This window comes from Schistocerca gregaria, chromosome 3 (genome assembly GCF_023897955.1).
Source record: "Schistocerca gregaria isolate iqSchGreg1 chromosome 3, iqSchGreg1.2, whole genome shotgun sequence".
Lineage (NCBI taxonomy): Eukaryota > Metazoa > Arthropoda > Insecta > Orthoptera > Acrididae > Schistocerca > Schistocerca gregaria.
Window position 1 is genome coordinate 940118615 of NC_064922.1, and position 23113 is coordinate 940141727.

At 37.5% G+C, this 23113-nt stretch overlaps 1 protein-coding gene across 21 annotated transcripts in view; it reads right to left on the reverse strand.

The window, feature by feature from the left end:
- LOC126355848 (activating transcription factor 7-interacting protein 1) overlaps positions 1-23113 on the reverse strand; it is a 280695-nt gene that overhangs the window by 37294 nt on the left and 220288 nt on the right. For 13 of the 21 annotated variants that reach the window (XM_050006319.1, XM_050006321.1, XM_050006334.1 and 10 more), the window contains 6 exons: positions 21176-21507; positions 16626-16766; positions 15191-15301; positions 14748-14819; positions 5103-5303; positions 4656-4857 (listed from right to left, as the gene is read on the reverse strand). In XM_050006319.1, coding sequence (XP_049862276.1) covers positions 4656-4857; positions 5103-5303; positions 14748-14819; positions 15191-15301; positions 16626-16766; positions 21176-21507 — 1059 coding nt within the window. The remainder of the gene's footprint in view (positions 1-4655; positions 4858-5102; positions 5304-14747; positions 14820-15190; positions 15302-16625; positions 16767-21175; positions 21508-23113) is intronic. The other 8 variants (XM_050006328.1, XM_050006324.1, XM_050006322.1 and 5 more) reach the window with 1 other exon arrangement.

The window sequence follows — 23113 nt, forward strand, 5'->3', positions numbered from 1 at the left end:
GGGAAAATGCTGCTGCTTTTAAACAGACAGTCATTCTTGAAAACTTAAATATTGTCAAACCATGAAAACAAAGGCCATTTTGGAACTAAAAGTGTAAGTTTTTGCAAATGCAAACAGTCCAGTCAAAAAGTTACCATCAGGACTTTTTTTAAAAGCCAGTTTCAAAGAACTAAGGCTTTGTTCATCTTCACTCATGTAGCACAATAACCTTTTATGTGAGTGCATACAATCGTTTACAAATACAAAAAAAAAAGAAGTGAATTTTGCCAAAAATATATGCTACAGGTTCCAGTTCCTAGTTATTGTCTTGCTTTGCGAGCAGTCAACAAAGTTTCAATCGTTTACTGCACTAGCCTTGTTTTAGCTGTGTAACCTTAAAAACAGATCACTGGATACTCTTGTTGCACTTATCATTGTATCTTGTGTTCTCCTTTCACTCACATGTTTTTGTAATATCTTTCTGTGATCATTATCAGCTTTCTAGAGTACACATGCGATGACGCCCTGAAGACGTTGCTCTGGTGGAAAATGCTCGGAGCATGCATTACATTGCAGAGTGTTAAGAACTACATCTTCCACAATTTCCAGAATTGTAAGAAGGTACAGGGAAACACAAGCATATGTAAGGACAAAAGGGTCAGGCTTGAGAAGAGCAACGTTGGCAAGAGATTACCACTTCTTACAACTTCGAGTTCTCTCCAACTGAAACAACAACTGACATTTGTGACGGGCGAAAGTAGAGTTGTTGTCATCTTGAGAAAAATTGTACCATAACTCAATTAGAGATGGATGGTAAGCAATTGATTTCTTGCTAGTATGATTTTTTTTTTTTTTTTTTAAATACATAGTGTTATAGATGAATAAAGAGAGGAGCTGAGTGAATGCAGATGCTGATGTGCAACATCAAAGAGGAAACTCCTTGGCAGAAAACCATATCTGATTTTTTTACTGTTATTATTATTGCTTTTATCATAATCTGTATGTATAGCACCTGCTGTAAAAATACTGCCAGCATTTAATTTATTAAGTCTTAGTCATGTTTATCATTACATTTTATTATTGCTTTTATCATAATCTGTATGTATAGCACCTGTTGTAAAAATACTGCCGCATTTACTTAATTAGGTCTTAGTCACTACTCTTTATTCATATTGTCACTAGAGTAAGCTAACATTCTCGTTGAAACTATTGTCATGATGTAACTCTGATATGTGAAATGCTGCATGTGTGGAACACTGGTCCGATGTAAGAGAGGACCTGATGGCCCTAATCTGATCAGGTTAAATAAATAAATAAATAAATAAATAATCTGCAGCAGAAAAGCTAGCCACATGGAGATGATATGACACCATCTGCTTAAGCAGAACTGCTGTTAAAAGTTTGAAAAATGGCACCGTTTTGTCAATTGTAAATGGTTCCATAGCATTTTAATATGGGCTTCGTGGTTCTGAGGTTGAGCTTTCATCCTGAGCTGACCACAATTTCAGTCAAGCTATTGATCCATCTGAATGAAGCAACAAATGCCTAAGGGGCAGATCTTGGAGCCTTAGCAGAACAGTGATGAAGTCTGTTCTAGGTAGTATGTTCAATAATAATTTAACGGAGTTCCCTTCACTAGCAATTTTCAGTAATTTTATTGAAGTGTAAAACAACCAAACTTGTCTAATCTCTTAGCATGTGAACCCAGGATTAGGGAAGAAATAAAGGTTGAACTAACTTTAACAAGCACTTATCGATTATAGTTTTAGGTGCAGCTCAATTCTTGGTTTTAGAGTGGGGTCGAAGAAAGATTATCTGAAACTAGAGGAATATCCAGTTGTTATCTTGTACAGAATGGTTTGCATTGCAGAGTCTTGTCTACAAAGAGCAGTGTCTCCTTGTCTTATGACTGCAGGCTTGTGTGATTTGCCTTGAGGGCTTTTAATATTCTGAAGTGCTTTGCTGTGGGAGTAACCGGGGCTATTGTTTAGTACTGGACACTGAGTTACGGCCAGAATGATTAGATACCTTTCCTAAGAACTTATTTAGTCACATCTTCGTAAGCATTTATGGAACCATTGGAAACTGAAGAACAGTTTTTAGTCACTTTGTTGAAACTGGATTGATTTTTCACAACATTCTACACCAAATCATTGCAATAAGTACGGTAGATAGTACCCAACGCCTCAGAAAAATGAGATTTACTAAATTCAATAATTATACATAAAGACAGAGTAGTTATTTCAAGAGGAAATATTAACAACATCTGAACTAAAATGATAAAGAATATCATTTGAAAAAGGGTAGGAATATGCATTGATTCATGAATATCTATTCTATAGCAGCTAAAGACAGAGACTACTAACACAGTGTAATAGTGTAACTGTTAATTATTCATCTAAAATCATATGCTTACAGTTATGCATTTTTAAGAATACATTTCCTTGCTTTTGAATATAAATATACATAAAATTAATGATCAGAACCACAAGCAGTCCCTCTTATAAAGATAAGTGTAATACCGGTTTTGCAACCATCATCTCCAGTTAATCAGGGGCGAGGTGCACATCGAAGCATGAAATCTATTTCACCAAGTCTGAGCGGTTAATGTTAGTGAGAGAACCATCCTAAGAAACAGATACCCCTTGCACATTCTCACCCAGGACAACTTTCAAGGGTAGTTCTCTGATGATGTGTGCTGGAATCAGTATGACTGCAAGAACAGATTTGATCTTTGTGGAGCATGGGAGTCCATTGTACTTGTACACTGGTATGTAGATGAAATCCTTTTCGAGGGTGTTGTGTCATTCCCTCTCTTTACTAATGACTGTTTAATATTAAACTGAGCACATATGGGATCAGCTAGGGAGGAGGGCCCATCAGCACTCTTCAGAGACAACAGGGGAAATACAGGAAAGCATCCTTGAAGGAATGGGAAACATTCCTCAAGAGGACATTGCAGCATTAATCAGTGGCTTGCCTGAAATGTTGCATGCCATGATTGGTGCAACAGGAGGTATATGCTTCTGAAGATGCGAAGAATGCCTGCCTGTGAAGTGACATGTTAAGTGTAGAAAACCAAGACAGAGGTGCATCACCTTATTGAACTTGGTCAAAATTTGCTGTAAATGTGAATCAGAATCTTTGGCACAAGAACCATGGAAAATTTAACACTATATCATCATACACTATGTGATTAGAAGTATCCGGACGCCCCCCCCCCCCCCAAAACATACGTTTTTCATATTATGTGCATAGTACTGCCACCTAATGCCAGGTACTCCATATCAGCAACCTCAGTAGTCATTCAACATTGAGAGAGAGCAGAATGGGAAGCTCCGCAGAACTCACAGACTTCGAACGTGCTCAGATGATTGAGTGTGTCATTTGTGTCATACGTCTGTATACGAGATTTACACACTCCTGACCATCCCTAGGTCCACTGCTTTCGATGTGATGGTGATGTGAAACGTGAAGGGACATGTACAGCACAAATGCATACAGGTTGACCTCGCCTATTGACTGACAGACTGCAGACAGTTGAAGAGGGTCAATAATGTGTAATAGGCAGACATCTATCCAGACCATCACACAGGAATTCCAAACTACATCATGATCCACTGCAAGTACTATGACAGTTAGGCAGGAGGTGAAATAAGTTGGATTTCATGGTCGAGCAGCTGCTCATAAGCCATATATCGCACTGGTAAATGCCAAACAATGCCTCGCTTGGTTTAAGGAGCGTAAACATTGGACAATTGAACAGTGGAAAAACTTTGTGTGGAGTGACAAATCACAGTACACAATGTGGCTATCCGATGGCAGGGTGTGGATATGGTGAATGCCTGATGAGTGTGTCATCTGCCAGCACGTGTAGTTACAACAGTAAAATTCGGAGGCAGTGGTGGTGTGGTGTGGTCATGTTTTTCATGGAGGGAGCTTGCACTATGACAGCACAGGCCTACATTGATGTTTTAAGCACCTTCTTGCTTCCCACTGTTTAAGAGCAATTCGGGGATGGCACCTGCATCGTTCAACACAATCGAGCACCTGTTCATAATGCACAGCCTGTGGTGGATTGGTTACATGACAATAATATCCCAGTAATGGACTGGCCTGCATAGAGTCCTGACCTGACTCCTAGAACACCTTTGGGATGCTTTGGAATGCCAACTTCGTGCCAGGCCTCCTCACAGACAGACATCGATACCTATCCTCTGTGCAGCGCTCCGTGAAGAATGGGCTGCGATTCCCCAAGAAACCTTCCAGCACATGATTGAATGTATGCCTGTGGAAGTGGAAGCTGTCATCAAGGCTATGGGTGGGCCAACACCATACTGAATTCCCGCATTACTGATTGGGTGTGCCACCAATTTCTAAGTCATTTTCAACCAGGTACCTGGATACTTTTAATCACATAATATATGAAGTAAAATCACAATGTCTGGCATGAGAGAGCATTGAAAACACTTCTCATTACTATAGCATAGAAGAGACCAACAAGCAAAACCTATGTCTGCCACGCAGGTTACATCCTATTCCAACATGGGAATACATGACCAGAACAGTTTAACTAAATTGTGAACCTTTCCTAGAAGCCACAATTGTTACTAGCTTAAATAGCAGGTCACCCAAAGCAAAAATTTTTTACTGACGCACATAAAATGTCTTCTCACCTGAACGCCCGCGATCTCCGTCATCAGTTAAATCTATTACTTGACGTGAACTTTTGTTGACAGCCCCAACAGGACTGTTACCTGCAGTGCTCGCAACCTTTGAACGTGTCATTTGTTGGACACGTGAACTGTTTGCTGAGGATGGGCTAGTGGTAGATGTATTGGTGTTTACACTGACTGACTGCTGCCTAGGCATCAAAGTCTGAAATAAGAATACACAATAGGCATTAAAATTTGCGTAAAAGCATCACAACCTGATCTGTAACTCACTCCACCCCCCACCCCCCCAAACACACACACACACAGACACACACACACACACACACACACACACACACACACACACACACACACAAAAGAAAAAAAAGAACAAAATTTCTTACAGTTAAAAAAACACTTAAGACCTAAGCCCATCATTACCATCATTGATATGTATTTCCATCTTACTTTTAAGCCACTATTTGGTTTCGGTGGTACACGAGTGCCTGCCGCTGGCACATTTGCCTGACTGTTCGTACTTGTTGCTGTTCTAGAGTACTGAGGTGATGACGTAGTTCCACGTGTAGAAACTGAAGCACTCTGTGTTGTGGGCACAGTAGAAACATTCGACGCAATAGGAGACTGAGGGCTTTGCCGCTGCACCGTATTCTGTAACACCAAAGAAATGCAAATTAAAGCCACCAAACCTTGCATTTCAGCACCAGATATATATTTATGACATCAAAAGCAGACATAATGCATTGCTCATTAGTCACTAGAAGAGTTCAAGGCCAGATACAACACGGTGACAGCAACCAGATGAAGAGAGGCATAAACAGGTGCACTGAGGACTAAAAAGAGGAACTTAGGAGAGCTACTTAAAGGAGGAGGAAGAGCACAAAGCATCAAGATGACTGGAGGGGAATGGTAGGAGTTTAGGGAGAAAGATAAGTACTGCAGAAGAAAGAAGTCCTTGGTGCCAAAAGACACTGCGCAGGAAAGCGGTTAGTTTGTTACATGTTCCATAAGCCATTTGAATGATTCTTTTATCAAAATGATGTGTAATGAGTCAATTTACAAGATAATTATGTATACATGATTAATGTTAACATTAATGAACACGCAATTATGTTTAGTCCTACTCAAGCACCTACATCTCATATTTTAAATTAGATTTATAGCTGGCTTCAAACGGCCTACCAGACAGGAGGTCCTAGCCACATGGCATTTCCATACCACCCGTCACAAATTTTATGTTACTGGACAAATGACCAAAAATTTTTGTTTGTGCATGTTGAACTCCTTTCTGAGCCACTGTCAGCTTCTCCTTGAACAAGTATCTATATGATGTCCGTGAGTGAACACCACATAATATTCTTACTGTTCAATTTTTGTAGAATCAGTATCTTCTTGCTATATGATGAAGTGCCCCAGAAAAATAAAGAAATTACCGAGTGGAAATGTGGAAAATGTGTCAGACAATTGATTTGCTTGTTTCAGACAATTGATTTGCTTGTTTCAGACAGTTGATTTGCTTGTTTCAAAACTAGCAATTACATGAAGAGCAAAAGTAGCAAAAGTAGCTAATTTAACTGTTTGAGCTTGTAGGGAAGCAGCCTACTCACGCCGTATAAAATACACAGCAGTCTTTCCATTGTGTGCCACCAGTTCACTGTAACTAGCTCCAACATCATAAATGTTGCGCAATACTTTAAAAATCAAGTACATAAACAAACGTTGCTAGCATGTCAGGAGTAATACTAAATCAATGTGGAGTTATTGCCATCATCATGATCGCAATCTGATGATAGTTACTCTAGCATCAACCTTCCCTCTGCTCACTTCATTGTATTACAACAGCTATAGTTTACATTCACAGTCATTTACACACGTTATTCCCTGATGCCGTAATAGATGTCCTATCATCATCTCCCTTCTTTTCAGTATTATCTGCATATTCTTTTCCTCTCCTATTCTGTGCAAAACCACCTCATTCCTTTCCTTATCAGCCTACCTAATTTTTTGCAACCTCCTGTTGCCACACTCCTCAAATGGTTCAACTCTCTTCTGTTCCAGTTTTCCTGAAGTCCATGTTTCGCTATCACACAATGCTGTCCTCCAAATGTACAGTCTCAGAAATTTCCTCCTCAAATTATGAACTATGTTTCATGCTAGTGGACTTCTCTTGGGCAGCAGTGCCCTTTTTGCCAGTGATAGTCTGCTTTTGAGGTTCTCCTTGCTCCATTTGTCAATGGTTATTCTGCTGCCTACGTAGCAGAATTCCTTAACTTCATCTACTTCATGACCATCAATCTTGTTAATTTATTCGCTGTTCTCATTTCTGCTACTTATTATTTTCATCTTTCCTTGATTTACTCTCCATCCACATTCTGTACTCATTAGCAACTCATTCCACTCAGCAGATCTTTTAATTCTGCTTCACCATCACTGAGGATATCAATGTTGTCAGAAAATTGTATCATTGCTATCCTTTCAACTTTAATTTTAATTCCACTTCTAAACCTTTCTTTTATTTCAATCACTGCTCCTTCAATGTACAGATTTGACAGTAGGAGCAAAAGACTACACACTTTTTAATCCAAGCACTTCGTTCTTGGTCTTCTCTTCTTATCCCCTCTTGGCTCTTGTATATTACCAGTCTCTCCTGTAAGCTTGCCCCATATTTTCCTCAGAATTTCAACCATCTTCCACTATTTGAAACTGTAGAACGCTTTTTCCAGGTTGACAATTTGTTTCTTTAGTATTGCTTCCATTATTAAACGCAACGTCAGAATTGCCTTTTCTGAAGCCACACTGATCATCTAACAGTGCCTCTAGTTTCTTTTCCATTTTTATCTATACTGTTCTTGTCAGAAACTTCGATGCATGAATTGCTGAACTGATTGTGCAATAATTCTGGCACTTGTCAGCTATCGCAGTCTTCGGAATCGTGGGGACGATGTTTTTCCAAAAGTCAGATGGTATATCACCATACTCATACAGTCTACACGCCAATGTGAATAGTTTATCTGATGCCACTTCCCCGAAATGATTTTAGATATTCTGATGTAATATTATCCATTCCTTGTGCCTTATTTGAGCTTTAAGTCTTCCAAAGCTCTTTTAAATTCTGATTCTAATACTGGATACCCTCTCTCTTCTAAATCTACTTCTGTTTTTTCTTCTATTACATCAGGTAAATCTTCTCTGTCATAGAAGCCATCAATGTACTCCCCACCTATCAGCTCCCTCCTCCACACTTAAAAGTGGAATTCCAGTTGCACTTTTTAACATTACTACCATTTCAATGAAAGTTGTATTGCCTTTTGCTGAACGAGTCCTTCCGACAATCATTTCTGTTTCGATTTCTTCACATTTTTCATGCAGCAGTTTTGTCTTGGCTTCCTTCTTTGTATCTACGTTTTCTTTACAACTTTTGTCATTGCCCTTTTTACACATGTCCATCCCTCTTCAACTGTACTGTCTACTGGGTTATTCTAAAAACTTAAGAGAACTACTATCACATCTCTTCATTCCTTAGTACTTCTGTTTGCCACTTTTTTGTGTATTGATCCTTCCTGAACAATCTCTTAAACTTCAGCCTATTCTTCATCACTACTATATTGTTATCTGAGTCTATATCTTTTCCTGGGTACGTCTTACAATACAGTACATGTTTTCGTAATATGTCTGACCATGGTGTATCTAACTGATATCTTCCTGCATCTCCCAGTCTATTCCAAGCACACCTTCTCCTCTTGTTATTCTTGAACAAATTACTCACTTCTACTTGCTGGAATTTATTACAAAACTCAGTCTTTCTCCTCTCTCATTCCTATCACAAAGCCAATATTGTCCCATAACCATTCCTTCTACTCCTTCCTTTACAACAACATTCCAGTCCCCTACAGCTATTATATTTTCATTTCCCTTTATGTACTTAATTACCCATTCAATATTCTCATATACTTTCCCCATCTCTTTGTCTTCATCTACAGTTTGCAACGTCGGCATGTATACCTGAACTGTCACTGTCAGTATTTGTTTGCTGTCAATTCTATGAGAACAACCCAATCACTGGACTGTTCACAGTAACACACTCTCTCTCATCTCCTATACATAACAAATCCTACATCCGTAACATTTTCTGCTGCTGTTCCTATTAATGTACACTCATCTGACCAGAAATTCTTCTCTTCTTTCCATTTCACTTCACTCATCCCCACTATATGTAGAGTGAGCCTTTGCATTTCCCTTTTCATGATTTCCAGCTTCCCTGCCATGTTCAAGCTTCTGACATTCAATGCCACAACTCTTAGAACGTTGCCCTTTTGTTGGTTATTCAATCTTTCTCATGGTCACCTCCCCCTTGGGTGCCACCTCCCTGAGATCGTTATGACACTTTTTCAATTACAGGCCGCATGTCCTGTGGATACACATTATGTGTCTTTTAATACTATAGTTTACATTGCCTTCTACATCCTCAAGCCATTGCTCATTCCCTTTTAGGGGCATAGGGGCAGTTTCTCACCCAGTAGCCAGAGACTGCAATCGTGTGTGTGTGTGGGGCGCTCGCCCTTCACGCATTCGCTCGCTATCTCCGATGAAGGCCTTGTTGGCTCAAAGTTTATCTTCTGACTGTCTTTTTGTTGTGCCTACCTATGGCTCAGCATCTCTGCTACATGGTGTGTAGCAACTGTCCTTTTCATAATATGGTTAAGAAATATTTCGTTACAACGAAAAATTTTTTGAAGCTATGAAAACTGGTATTTAATTACTCTGTCAGATATAAATAAATGTGTGTTAGAGGATGAAATTTTCTATGGACTCACCATAAGAATGCAAGAGGCTTGATAACAGAACAATTTTACTCAAGCTAACAGAATCACTTTTCGGTGAAAAGTACATTTGCAAAGACCATGCTTCTGTAGCCTTAGTGTGGAAAGTTCAGAAGGTGTTGCATTTTTTGTGAAAAACATGAAATCCTGTGCAGACCATACAGTCTACACAAACAAAGCAACAGGCTCTAGGTTAGAAAACAATGAAATGGAACCATTCTCGATCTAGTTACACTTATTGGGCTAAATCCTACAATTTTTTTGATGTTTTTGAATTATTTCTGTTTGTGTAACGTCATGTTTACATGGACAACTGATGCTTACAGGCTCTTTAAGGCTGATTACACTCTAAACAAGGTATCTGACAAGCATCTCATTTATAGAGAGGTATACTGCAATATTCTAGCAACAAAGCGTCTGTATGCAGAACAATTACCACAGAAGAGATTAACAAACATTTCAAAGAGATGATGGTTGCCTTTGTGAAACCATCAGAACTCAACAGTGTGTAAACTGTTCAGTTTAAGGAAGCTGTATCATAGTGAACTTAGGGCAAATCCAGTACCAGCACATGGTCCAAAGCCAAGAGACTAAATACCTCCAACATTAATGTGTGGAATTTATGCACAAGACAGATATACTTCACTCAGTCTCAGAAGGTATAAGTTCTATTAACTGATGACTACGGACAGGAAGAGTTTGCACTTGTAATAAATGCAAATCTAGGTGCAAATTCTGAGTCAAAATGCAAAAAAATTCAAAACTGCCTAATAAATGCTATTTTGTGCAAAATATATCAAAATAAATTATTCTATCTGCAGCCTTTAGAGGTAACTATTTTCTGCATATAAATAGATTGTTGACAAGGTAATTAACTGAAATAACTCAATGAATAGAAGTTGATATACGCTGACTCGGTATTGCTATACTGTCACTACCAAATTAAGCTGGCCAAAGACATAATGATGATTGTTTCTCACTTGTCAACAAATGACGACGACGACTACGATTTCAATCTTAATTACACTAAACAATTCAAGAATCATTAACTCTGCATGTTACTACTGGTTTTATAGATACAGTTGCCCTAAACACAATGTTGCCTTCTAATTACTGCTGGTAGTCACAAGAGAGCAATTAATGCTGGTCAATGTAGTTCGACGATCTATTCTGCTACCCTCACCAGCCATCACGTTGAATCCAAAAATCTGTCACTCAGATAATTTTGTTTTTACTGTTTCGTTGCTTGTATGTGAATTACGGTTTGCACGCCTGTGAATGCATATGACAGGTACAGCAGTATGTGAGTAGTGGTTTAGATGCCACAGATTCACAGATAGTGTTCAGCAAATTTTGCACCTATCAAAATAAGTGGGAGAAGAAAAATTACATCAGAGAAGCATTACGCCAACTGTCAAGATACTGTTACTGCTTCTCAAAAGAGGCAATCATCAATTGTTGAATGCTTAAGTGGTGCTAAAAGAAGAAAACATGAAAAAGACATTTTCAGAAAATACTGTTGAGACATTTTTAAATGCAAGTTGTAAAATGATGCATTATGGTCATGGACTTCAGAATTATCTAACGATGATCTGTAATGTGGGAAGACTGTGTAAGAAATATTTGTCACATACACAAATTGTTTTTGTAACTTTAGGTTGTGGTGTACGATAGAAGTAAGGGAAACCGGCACTCTTTGGGTCTGGTGCATTAAGTCTTACATGAAAAACATGTGAGTTTTGTGCACAACATGAATATATCATCATTTGCAGAACTTAAGTAGTGAATGAAATGGCATATTCAAGCCTTCTGGTCACTTTTGTCTTAAATTCGAGAGGAATTATCCAAGTGACAAAACTATTTCTCAAATGGGTGATATATATTTTTTTTGATCACATTTCATATTATATTGTGATAACTGGTGTAGCGGGCTTTGTTTCATAATAATCTGCCGAAAAAAATGAGAAATTCACAAAACAGGTAAGTTAATACTGTAGTTCTTATCATGCTAGTTTTCTCATTGACAATTTTCCATCTAAGGTTAATGAATTAATGTTGAAAGTTAAGTTTCACAGCACACACACAAAAAAATTCTAGGCCTTGTGCATCACAGTATATTCGTAAAAAGAGGTAGTTTACTTTTTCATGTACCAAAACATTTACAGCATTTTATGAGTTTTATTAATTTCACATCTTGATGTTATCCATAGAAGCACTTTTTACTGCTGCGATATAGCACTGTAAGTGTGGCGTGAAGTGTCCTGTATAAAGTCACATGAACATCTTATTTTATCCTTACCAACCTATTTTACTTCACAGATACTGCCAAATGGGAAAGTGACTAACATAATTTTGAAAGTCATGTGTTGTAGAAAATCATATGGTAATGATCACTTGCACAAAATTCACTTCAAGATTTTGTCATTATAATTACTTCACACTTGGCCAAGATACACCAGTAACAATAAAATTTTCATGTGTTAATTACAGCAGTACTTAAGATGCCATAATACAGGAAGACTACATGCTTGATGATGATTACTTCCTGGAACATGCAGTGCAAAAAATAAAAGCAATGACTGTTAGATGTAATAAAAGCATTACCAAGTTCCAACAACCATTTTATACTGAATAAAATGAACTTGTAAAACAGCAGATCTACTACACTAATTTTACTGCCAAAACTAACTTCTAGTGTAAGTCAGATTATGACTATGGTGTTCATTTTGTGACTTGTGTTTCACTGTTTCTAGAAATTGCCTATGAGCACAAAAGTGCACAAGTGAAGCTGTAGCTGGGAGAAAAATATACATCTTGTGTGACAAAACCACAGAAAGGATGGGATGCTGTGTTTTCACTCTCCCGTTTCAGGTGTTAGACTTTGAAGACTTCAAGTTATTCCTTGCTGCAATGAAATTGCACATCGAGTCAGGTAATTCAAAGAACTGATCTCTATTCGTATTAGAGATGATAAATGATCACAAAGTCCTATGTGAAGCAGTACAGGCACTAGTAAGTGACAGTGCTCCATATACAACACTATGTTACGAAACTTTAAAGGTCATAACTGATATCAACTAATGCACATACAATTTTGAGCACACAAGCTCAGTTTGGTCACAAGTGCTTGACTATAGCTATGTCTGACATATCAAGTAGTGACAATGGTAAAATCTGATTTCTTAAAAGCCCGGAAGTGAAAATATAAATACATTTAGTATTTAAAGTCCAACAGTGGAAATGTAAAAGAAACAAAACTTTTTTGTGGCTCGTTGGAATAGCTAGTTTGGAGCTGTATTTTATTTGGAAAATTACTTCCATGAGATTGTCAGTTTTTCCAGTTGCCAGATATGAGACATACTAGCAAAACACACAAGGTGTTTGTTCATGATCATGCCAGGTTTGTGGATCTGCTAACATTACTCGAGGGACCAAAATATCCACATCACATGCTGTATCTTAAATTAAACAACCTAGAATTAAACTCTGCAGACACATGTGAGGGACAATATTCATACTCAACGAAAAAAATGCCGTGCAAATTGTTTTGGGAACAAACCGTTTGTAAAGATATCTCTTTTCAAGTCAAATAACTTTGCCAAAAGGAAGTTTACAGCATTCTGAAGTAGGAAGGAACTTAGGGCTTTGGCACGTGCATTTTATCTAAGAAATGTCATTTTGAATAGTGTTAAAGATTCTCAAACTGAGACACTTCCGAGTTTCCCAACTGTAGCAACACACACAGTGCCTAGTGTTTATGCGTGTCTCAAAAAAGGCTGTTGAGAAGGAGCTGAAGGAATGTAATAGAGTTGATGTGATCAATGTTTTAAGGATCATTCAAACAGAAGTGAATACAGAATGTTTGCTAAACATTGTTTTGGATTTATTGCGGACACCACAAACAATGGTGACAGTGAAAGAATTCTGTCCCACTATAATACGGCTGCTTTTCATTCCTCAAACTCACTGATGATACAGTAGTATTAAATGAAGCAGTTGCGAAGAATAGGATGTGACTGGGGGTAATCAGATTATTTATCATTCTAATTATAGCTAGAAAAATAGATGCTGATTTGGCAGAACTCTGCCACTGGTATTTACACCAAATTGTAAATATTCTTGACTTCCAAAGAAGTGCTTTGCTCACGGACCTGGCTGCTTCATAAGGAGACAAATATATAGCAGCCATCTTTGGAAGTTGGAAAATCCTAATGCAACTCATTTGTTTCACTGCTAACAGATTTGCTATAAATGTGCTGGCTAAAATTGTTCATGACAACCTGAGTGGGCCATATCTTATGCCTAACACGTTCTGTGGAGGAAATTACTGTATCTTTCTCCATAAGTACTATCAGAGATGTTGGGGAATGTCAGGTAACCCTTGTACGGCCTTGTTAGTATGCAAAACAGACATTTTGAATGCAGGAATATTCACAATTTGGTGTGGGTACCATTGGTGGGATTCATGTAACCATTGTGATTCCAGCCTGACGGGGCTCCATCACACTCACCAACTGTTGAAGTGGGAAGGATGGGGAAGTACCATGGCCATCACCATGTTCTCCCAACCTCACTCCTATGGATTTCTTTCTATAGTAAGGGATGAAGCATATGGCTGAAGCGGCAGTGATTATTTATGAAAACATTTGGTAGATTTGAGTGTGTTAGACAAGTATTAGCGCACAGGTGCCAGCTGTGTATTTACGCAAATGGATGCAGTTTTCAGCAAAATCTCTAAAACAATGTTCATCCACAGCAGTTTCAACAGCACCACCTACCACTGCTAGTGGCAGAAACTGCACAGACACCTAGCACAGAAACAGTGCACCCATGATATTTTTGTCTCACAGAAAATATTTTCTATCTTCTCTAAATGCACTAAAATTCTGTGTATGTAGCTTTTTAACATCTAATACATACAGATTCTCAGCAGAATTCAGTCTGTGTTGGATGCTAAAAAATGAGCCCGCACCATGGATTAATGTTCATACTGCACACCGAAAGTAGTACCACACAAACGGCACAACAAATCTACAATAAAACTTGATTACACAGGACAAATATTGTCATTTTCTTACAGGCACTTATATCCACCATGAATATATAGTAACATCACTCCCAGAACATAACATATACAATGCAACACTCGAAATGCTGTTAATAGACTTACATTCTCAGAATTTTACACTTTTTTTAGTTTTTTCATCAATGTATCTTAGCAATCTTCCAGAACTTCCATTCTACGCATCGCTTAAGAAGGCTACAGAAAACTTACCACTGACGGAACTTGCTGTTCCATTCTTTTTCTTTTGTGCAGGAGGGCCCTTGAAGGGTCAGACGCTACATCCTAAAAACACAAAAAATTAAGGAGGGCCCTTGAAGGGGCAGACGCTACATCCTAAAAACACAAAAAATTAAGAAGTCAATACCCTATATGTTTTCCTTTCTTCTTTTTTAAACACTACAATAAACTACCAAGTGATGAAATAACTAAACATTCCTGACAAAAAATGAACAAATAAAATGAGTAACTTTAACAGTAAATGTGAAATGTTAGCCATTCAAAATGGATACGAAAGCAGAATTAGCTCCTTGTCACTGGAAAATGCCCACAAAGACACCTAATGCTAAGTGTTTAATATGGTAACAACTATCTTACAGTTACAATACCGAAATTCTTCCCATTTATGGGCATGAAAACACAGTACATATACTCACATGTACTTGGAGTCCTACTGATCTCGTCACCTTCACAGGAATCACAGGTCGATCTTTCCGCGTCTTCATATCATTCTGGTACCTTTTCATTACCAGCTCCATGTCTCTAACCTTGTAATTAGAATGAAAGCCATATTGTGTAAGTAGGGACGCTTCAAACAATATGTACTTTTTTTTTTTCAATTAGATTACAAGAGATTTTTGATACTTGTTCTCACACAGTGTTTTGAAAGGACCAGTCACAAAAACATCATACAAATAATAATAATAATAATAATAATAATAATAATAATAATAATAATAATAATAATAATAATAATAATATAACAACAGAAAATTCAGGATGGAATGTAACAATATCATGAATAGGGAAGTTGCTACTCACCATACAGCAGAGATACTGAGTCACAGATAGGCACAACAGATTATCACAAACAAAAAAAGCTTTTAGACATTAAGGCCTATGTCAAAAACAGACACGCACGCAATAGCGCAGGCGTGCAATGCACATGCACAAATACAACTCACACAGCATGACTGTGTGTGTGTGTGTGTGTGTGTGTGTGTGTGTGTGTGTGTGTGTGTGTTGTTTTATTGTTGACTAAGGCCTTACTGGCCAAAAGCTTTATTTGTGACAATCTTTTTGTTGTGCCTATCCACAACTCAGTATCTCCGTTATATAATAATAATGCAATTGCTAAACAGTGATGCATGATTAACTATTACATGGTTAACAATTTTAATGCTCACATGCCCAAAAAGGTCTGTGTCAACATCTTTCCAGGCAATGTTATGTACGGACATAATTTTTTAACAATCATAGAAGTTTCAAGTCGCAGACAGGCACTACAATAAGACAACTAGACATTTGAGCTTTCGGCCAAAAGGCCTTCTCCTAAAGTATGAAAACCGCACACACATTAAGTAATTGGGCTACTAATGAAGGTATGTCGCAAATGCAATTCAAAGTGGGCTAGAGGGCAGTGAATTTAAAAGAAGAATTCTTGAAATTCAAACACAGCATTTCTGACAAGACTCAACTGACACAGAGGAAACTCTCTCCTCATACTAAAGACAGCAGAAAATTTGAAGAAATAGGGGGTTATTCCATACCATTGATTATGGGATACCTATGTTATTGCAGCACATTTTCATTTTCCAAAGAATGAATTATTAAATTTAAATCTTATTGTTTACTTAATTGTTTGCTTGAATGTATTGTTATTTCCTATGCAAATCAGTTACTGTTCAGATTAGATAATAAAGGACAGTTTCTTGCATAGTACCTACACTCACATTTCAGTATCTATGTCATACAGCACACAAGAAATCAAATTACTTCATTACGCTGTTCCACTGCAGTTTTAATATTAAGGAACTGCTTTCCAGTAACATGCAGATTGTAGCATTAATTCTTCAGGAAACATGTTTTTACCTGCTTACACATTGCTAAACTCTTCTTTCGCCATAGCTCCATTTGATTTTCAACAGCTTGCTGCTTTTGACGCAGTAAGCCTACTTCGTGTCGATAGGCTAGAGCTTCACAGATTTTTTCCACGAAAAATTCCTCCAGTTCCTGTAAAATGAGAAGTCGATTTTTAGCTGATAAGCCTTTATGTTCTTCAGTACAACACTCATGTGCATAATGCAGCATAACTGACTTTCATACCACCTTTTATGGTCTAATAATAGTATGAAACATCTTTCAATACATATAAAGAAAATTCCAAGACCTAGCCCTCATTTATACCTACGAATGAGCATTTAATACAGTTTCACTTATGTCATACTCTCATTTTTTTTCAGCAACTGACTGTTTAAAACATAAATAAAAAATGTAATGCTGTCACTAATCTTTAAATTTTGATTTATGATACATTTCAGAGGCTTTGCTCTACCAGGTGGCAGTTCCGGTGTTTACAATCCCGGGAGCGGAAAGACTTACCTTAGGGTGAAAAAAGGATAGGTATATACTCTCGCGCGAGCGCACGCGCACGAGCACGAGCACACGCACGCACGCACGCACGCGCACACACACACACACACACACACACACACACACACACACGCACACGCACACACACACACACACGCACACGCACAAGCTAGCAGACATATTTAAAGGCAAAGAGTATGGGCAGAGATGTAAGTCAAGGCGGAAGTATGGAGGCAAAGATGACAGGTGAGGTATAAGTGGCGGCAACTTGAAATTAGCGGAGATTGAGACCTGGTGGATAACGAGAAGAGAGGATATATTGAAGGGCAAGTTCCCATATCCGGAGTTCGGATAGGTTAGTGTTGGTGGGAAGTATCCAGATAACTCGGACGGTGTAACACTGTGCCAAGATGTGCTGGCCGTGCACCAAGGCATGTTTAGCCACAGGGTGATCCTCATTACCAACAAACACTGCCCGCCTGTGTCCATTCATGCGAATGGACAATTTGTTGCTGGTCATTCCCACATAGAAAGTGTCACAGTGTAGGCAGGTCAGTTGGTAAATCACGTGGGTGCTTTCACACGTGGCTCTGCCTTTGATCGTGTACATCTTCCAGGTTACAGGACTGGAGTAGGTGGTGGTGGGAGAGTGCATAGGACAGGTTTTACACCGGGGCGGTTGCACCCTCTGGCTCCTACCCTTGCTTGTACATTTTCTGACTTTTGTGTGTGTGTGTTCTCCTGCTGCCACTTAGTGAGTAGATTTTTTACCCATCCAATGACATTATTAAAAGTTAAACGAGTAATATTTGTACACATCATTCAATGTTTTCACTAATTATCCTAAATTTTTTCCCATTTTGTGTGTACTGTACATTTATTATTTGGTATGGGCCATAGTACACACCTTTAATACTCAATAACATTGTTATACAGTGTTCTGTCAGAAAACCTGCGGTGGTATGATCATGATGGATACTCTGTGGAACTAATAGAAATACCCCTTCATCGCCAGGATAAAAGATATTCATTCTTCAATAGTAAGTTACCCCCTATTGATTAAAGACAAATTTGTAGATAAAAAACTAAATGAGGCTCATAGGTGGATTGGGCCAGATTTATTTAGGACACGTGCAGGGCAAAGCGGTGGATGGAAGTAGGAGGCAGCTGATGCCAACAATGAGGATTCTTTAGGGACAAAGGGTGACAAGGTCAACAGAGCTGCTGTGTGCTAATTATCTATAAAAAGTTTTAGTGCTGTTGTGAGTTGTCAATTCCTACTGTGAGTTTTCAATTCCTACTTGTCTCCTTTTACACAATACAAAATCATAAATTATTTTACAGAGTAGAATGAGTTGTCAAGGACAAACTTAGTTTGTTTTCATATTAACTTTGCTGTCTGTTATACATTTTGATTGTGTAAGTGATCAAAAATTTTGGTGGCAGCATTGTGCGCCCCTTTTTTGTATTAAATACAATCTTAATGTGGAGTAATGAGAATAATATTTCTTCAAGTATTTTAATTATGTACATCACTGTTCCCTTTGAACTACAGTCAATTATATAAACTTCAAGAGTGAATAAATATACAGTACTGTGAAGCAGTAGTCAAAATGCCTAACTCCTTAAACAGATGTCTACAAGACGATCATGGGTGAGCACCATATATTACTCTTACAGCATGTTCTTCAGCAATGAACGCTTAGTTTTTTTTTTTTAAAAATAGATGTGTAACACCCAGTATATTAATCTGTATGACATTACTGAATGAAAATACATAAATATTTGAACTTACTGATTTTTCCCCTCCCCAAGATTTACGATTTTAAGTGCACATGTGGCTAAACTAAGTTGTTTTAGAAGTTCTACAATATATTTTTTCAAGTTTAATTTCTCATTAATATGGATACCTAAATTTTGGACATATCCACATTAGTTGTTATTTACTCACCATTAAACCTATCACTGGTGTAGTACCTCTAGATATACAGGACTGAATGTGTTCTCTCTCTTTCTGAAATTGAGAGCGAGACTATTTGCAAAAACTCACTAATACTTTTAAGAACATTATTTACCATTTTTTCTGTTGCTTTATCTATGTTTGGCCTGATTACAATACTAGTGACATCCGCAAAAAGAACTGATGTTGCCTGTTGTGTGTTAGATGAAAGATTGTTTATGAACAGGGTATTTCTTACAACGTTTAAAAAATCTCCGAAGTGACTTGCATGACGCTGAGGCAAGTAATATAAGACACATGGGCTTGCAAATGTGAGGATATACCCCTAAAATGGATGAGAAATGTTGAACATGACATCACCAGATGATGTACTTTGCTGCACATGCTGTGATTAAGCCTACTTGTCTGTTGCACCTGATCATCCCAAGACAAGTAAGTATTCATTCATGTTGGTGTGGCCTTGGACCCAAGTGTGCGACTATAGCACACTGGGCTCAGGGTTCGAGTCTTGCATCTGGGAGGCAGTATTTTTTTTTAATTACTTTAAATAATTGTGTGTTTTGCACTGAGGTAAGATTTATTATTTTATTTACTGGTCTCTCAGTCTTTGCTGGTTTATTGCAAAGTATAGCACCATACAACAAAAACATACCATACTACGTCACAAGCAAATTAATATAAGCTTATGAATTACATCATTACCAGTAAATAATCTATGTTTTCTTTACTAAATAAGATCTTGAAACAAAAAAAGAAGACACAAAAGGAAAGAGAAACAAAACAAGAACGACTTTTACTTGGATACAGTGAGAACAATAATTCTGTAACTTCTATGTTTACAACATATTACATTTGCCTGTTGACATAACATGAAACATTTCTCATTGTTCATTTTTGGTGTATTTCCCGACATTTGCAATCCCATGTGTCTTATATTAAATTACTTGTCTCAGTGTCACCTACATCACTTCTACAACTTTTAAACGATAATAAGAAACACCCTGCATACGATAAACAAAAGTGGACCTAAGACTGAGCATTGTTGAATCCCAGTTATTTCTCCCCTGCTTCCATGAGTTGAATTATTCAGTATAACTTTCTACATTCTTTTCGTTACATATGGAACTTTTCATTGGTTTGTTCTACCATCAATTTTAAAAAGAGAGAGAGAGAGAGAGAGAGAGAGAGAGAGAGAGAGAGAGAGAAACCCTCTGGTTGTCCACAAGAGAATACTGTGATTCACACAGTCAAATGCCTTAAATACATCACAGACAATACCAACTGGTGCTATTTTGTTATTTAGTGTTTATCTTAATTTTGGTTAGTGAATGTGGAAGGTGGCAGTCTCAGTTAAGCAACTATTGTGAAAGACAAATGTGATTTACTGAGAATATAACTGTTGCACAGGTGGGATACTATTCTAGCACACAAGACTTAAAAATTTTGGAAGATGATGTCAGTAGTGAAACAGGCCAGTAGTCACTGACATCTCTATCATCTTTCTTATTGAGGCATTTAACAATGGTGTATGTCAATCATTCTGAAAAAAAAAGAAATACCCAATTACATGATGTGTTACACATTTCAGCAAGACAGTGCACGTTACTGTTAACAAGCTGACTGTTGGAAACTCCATCAAATACAGACAAGCTTTTATTTTTTGCAAGAATACATAATTTTCTTAATTTCAGTGTAATGTCTACATACACCTGAATTATTGTGAAGGTAAAACATGGTCTCTAGCCTTTTACCTTTATTACTTTAAAATCTTTGTATCTTATTACTTTGTTCTCATCTCCAAAGCAGACGGGCTATTCAAATTTCAGAGTCACTCGCTCTCACTTCACGATCTTGTCCATATTTACAACTAATAGCTGCAGCTTCATATTTATTTGACATATAACTCTGAAAACACATATACTTTGCTGTGATCCATTTTTGTATGCCTGTTCAGTAAGCAACTTGGATGTGTTTAGTTTAAGAACCTTTGCCCATTTTACTTTACCACTTCTAGTACAACAAGATTATAACAACACAGTCACTAAAAGTATACATTGAGGACCTTAATGTACATACTAACAATACTTACAGCTACAGTTAAATTCTTTAGGTCTTTGGCTCTAATTTTCTCCAAAAATATTCGGCGATTTCCTATCTCTCCAGTGACTACACCATTTGCAACTACCGTTCGTTCAATTTTTTTCACAACTTTATTGTAGTCTTCATTCAACCGCACTCTTTTTGCATCCTCTTCTGTAGATGAATCTAAGACAGGTCTCTTTGCAGATTCAGCACTTGTTTGGGTTAGTTTTTCAGGGCTGTTAGCTCCAGAACTGCTGGCCAATGAAGCTCCACGTGTACGTTTGGATATTCTATCTGGCACCACATCTTCAATTGAACGCTTCCGTCTGCGTCTCACAGCTGCATAGATAAAGGTAGAAATCATACAAAAGTCAGAAAAAATGTGGTACTGCTACTGAAACTACTTTCTTATCATAGTTAAAATCTAATTTTGCTATGGAATAAATATGAGCTACAGTGATGAAAATTTTTGTTGTATTGTTCCTCTCCTCCCCCCCCCCCCCCCCCCGTGTGTGTGTGTGTGTGTGTGTGTGTGTGTGTGTGTGTGTTTTACAGAAAACAGCTCATCTTTTAAGTTTGTATGTTTCAACTGAATGCATCATGCAATGCAAAATACAGTGACTGTAAAATTAGCTCTAATTAACACTAACATTCATGCAGCTTATACTAAATTTGTAGAGCATTGTAACTTAACAATTTAAAATTGTATTTTCATTTACTTAGGAATACTCAAAACGAAACTACTACTTTTTCATTTCTGCATTCATAATCAGTGACTCCTCTTGTGGTGATAACTTAACACATTTGACAAGGACTAATAGCTGGATACAAATAATTTATGGACTGATATACTAACTAGACTGTGGCTAAAATGACACAAATACCAGTGAGCACAGAACCTATGTCATTAAAGGCCACATTACTGGATGGGATACTAGTGAGATTCTGAGCCAACCATATGGATCAACTGGCCTCTTATTATTGTTCACTGGAACAATGAAAGCTCTCACATTACTTGAAAAGCTTTCAGGTTATTCCAGTCTCCAAGAAGAGCTGCACTACATATAAGCAAATAAAGAACTAGAAAGAAACAGAATCAAAAATCGGAAATAAATTTGATAAGAATAAAATATCATATTTACAAGAATTTCAAGGCAGAAGAATTTTTGGAGACAACATGGATAGCAGAAAGTTAAGGGCAACACAAGAAGACAACGAAGGAATACAGGAAAAATAGGAAATGACCAAAAATGGCAAGTCGGAAGTAATGTTATTCTAGTTGGTCAATACGAAGTTAAAAGAGCAAAATCAAATGTTACCACAATTTCTCAGTATTTATGAAGTTGACATACTACCTGGAAATAAAAATGTGAACAGTTTATGAGGAATTATTATTATTCAGTTTTTGCTTTATTCTTGGGTAACACTTCGAACATAAACTTTGTTATAAATTACTCAACAAGTTGCTTGCCACTAAGAGGTTACACCACATTCCTCGACATAAATGAATATGAAGAACACAATATATAATGCAACTCTGATGACATGACAAGAAATTTATCTGTTTCTAGTAGTTTAGTGATAAGTACAACATTTTATATGCTGCATAATTGCTGAACCTAATGAACAGAAACAGGCTCTACCAAACTGCATGTGGGTGAGAACTCCTATGATTTCTGCACACTATTGTGTACATGATGTTTAACATTGCTGCCATGAGCATCATGCATACTTAAAAGATAGAACTAATGACAAGTGGGAGTACCAAAAAATAAGCACCAATTGTCAACTGGGATGAACAGCTTCCATAGTATACATTAAAAACCACCATTAAAGGTGAGCAGTGTATGTTTGTCAAAGGAGCTTCCCATACTTTACTCCATGTGTAATAAAACTCCAAATTATGGGTGCTTGCCAAACATTCTTCTCTAGCAACACCAACAGG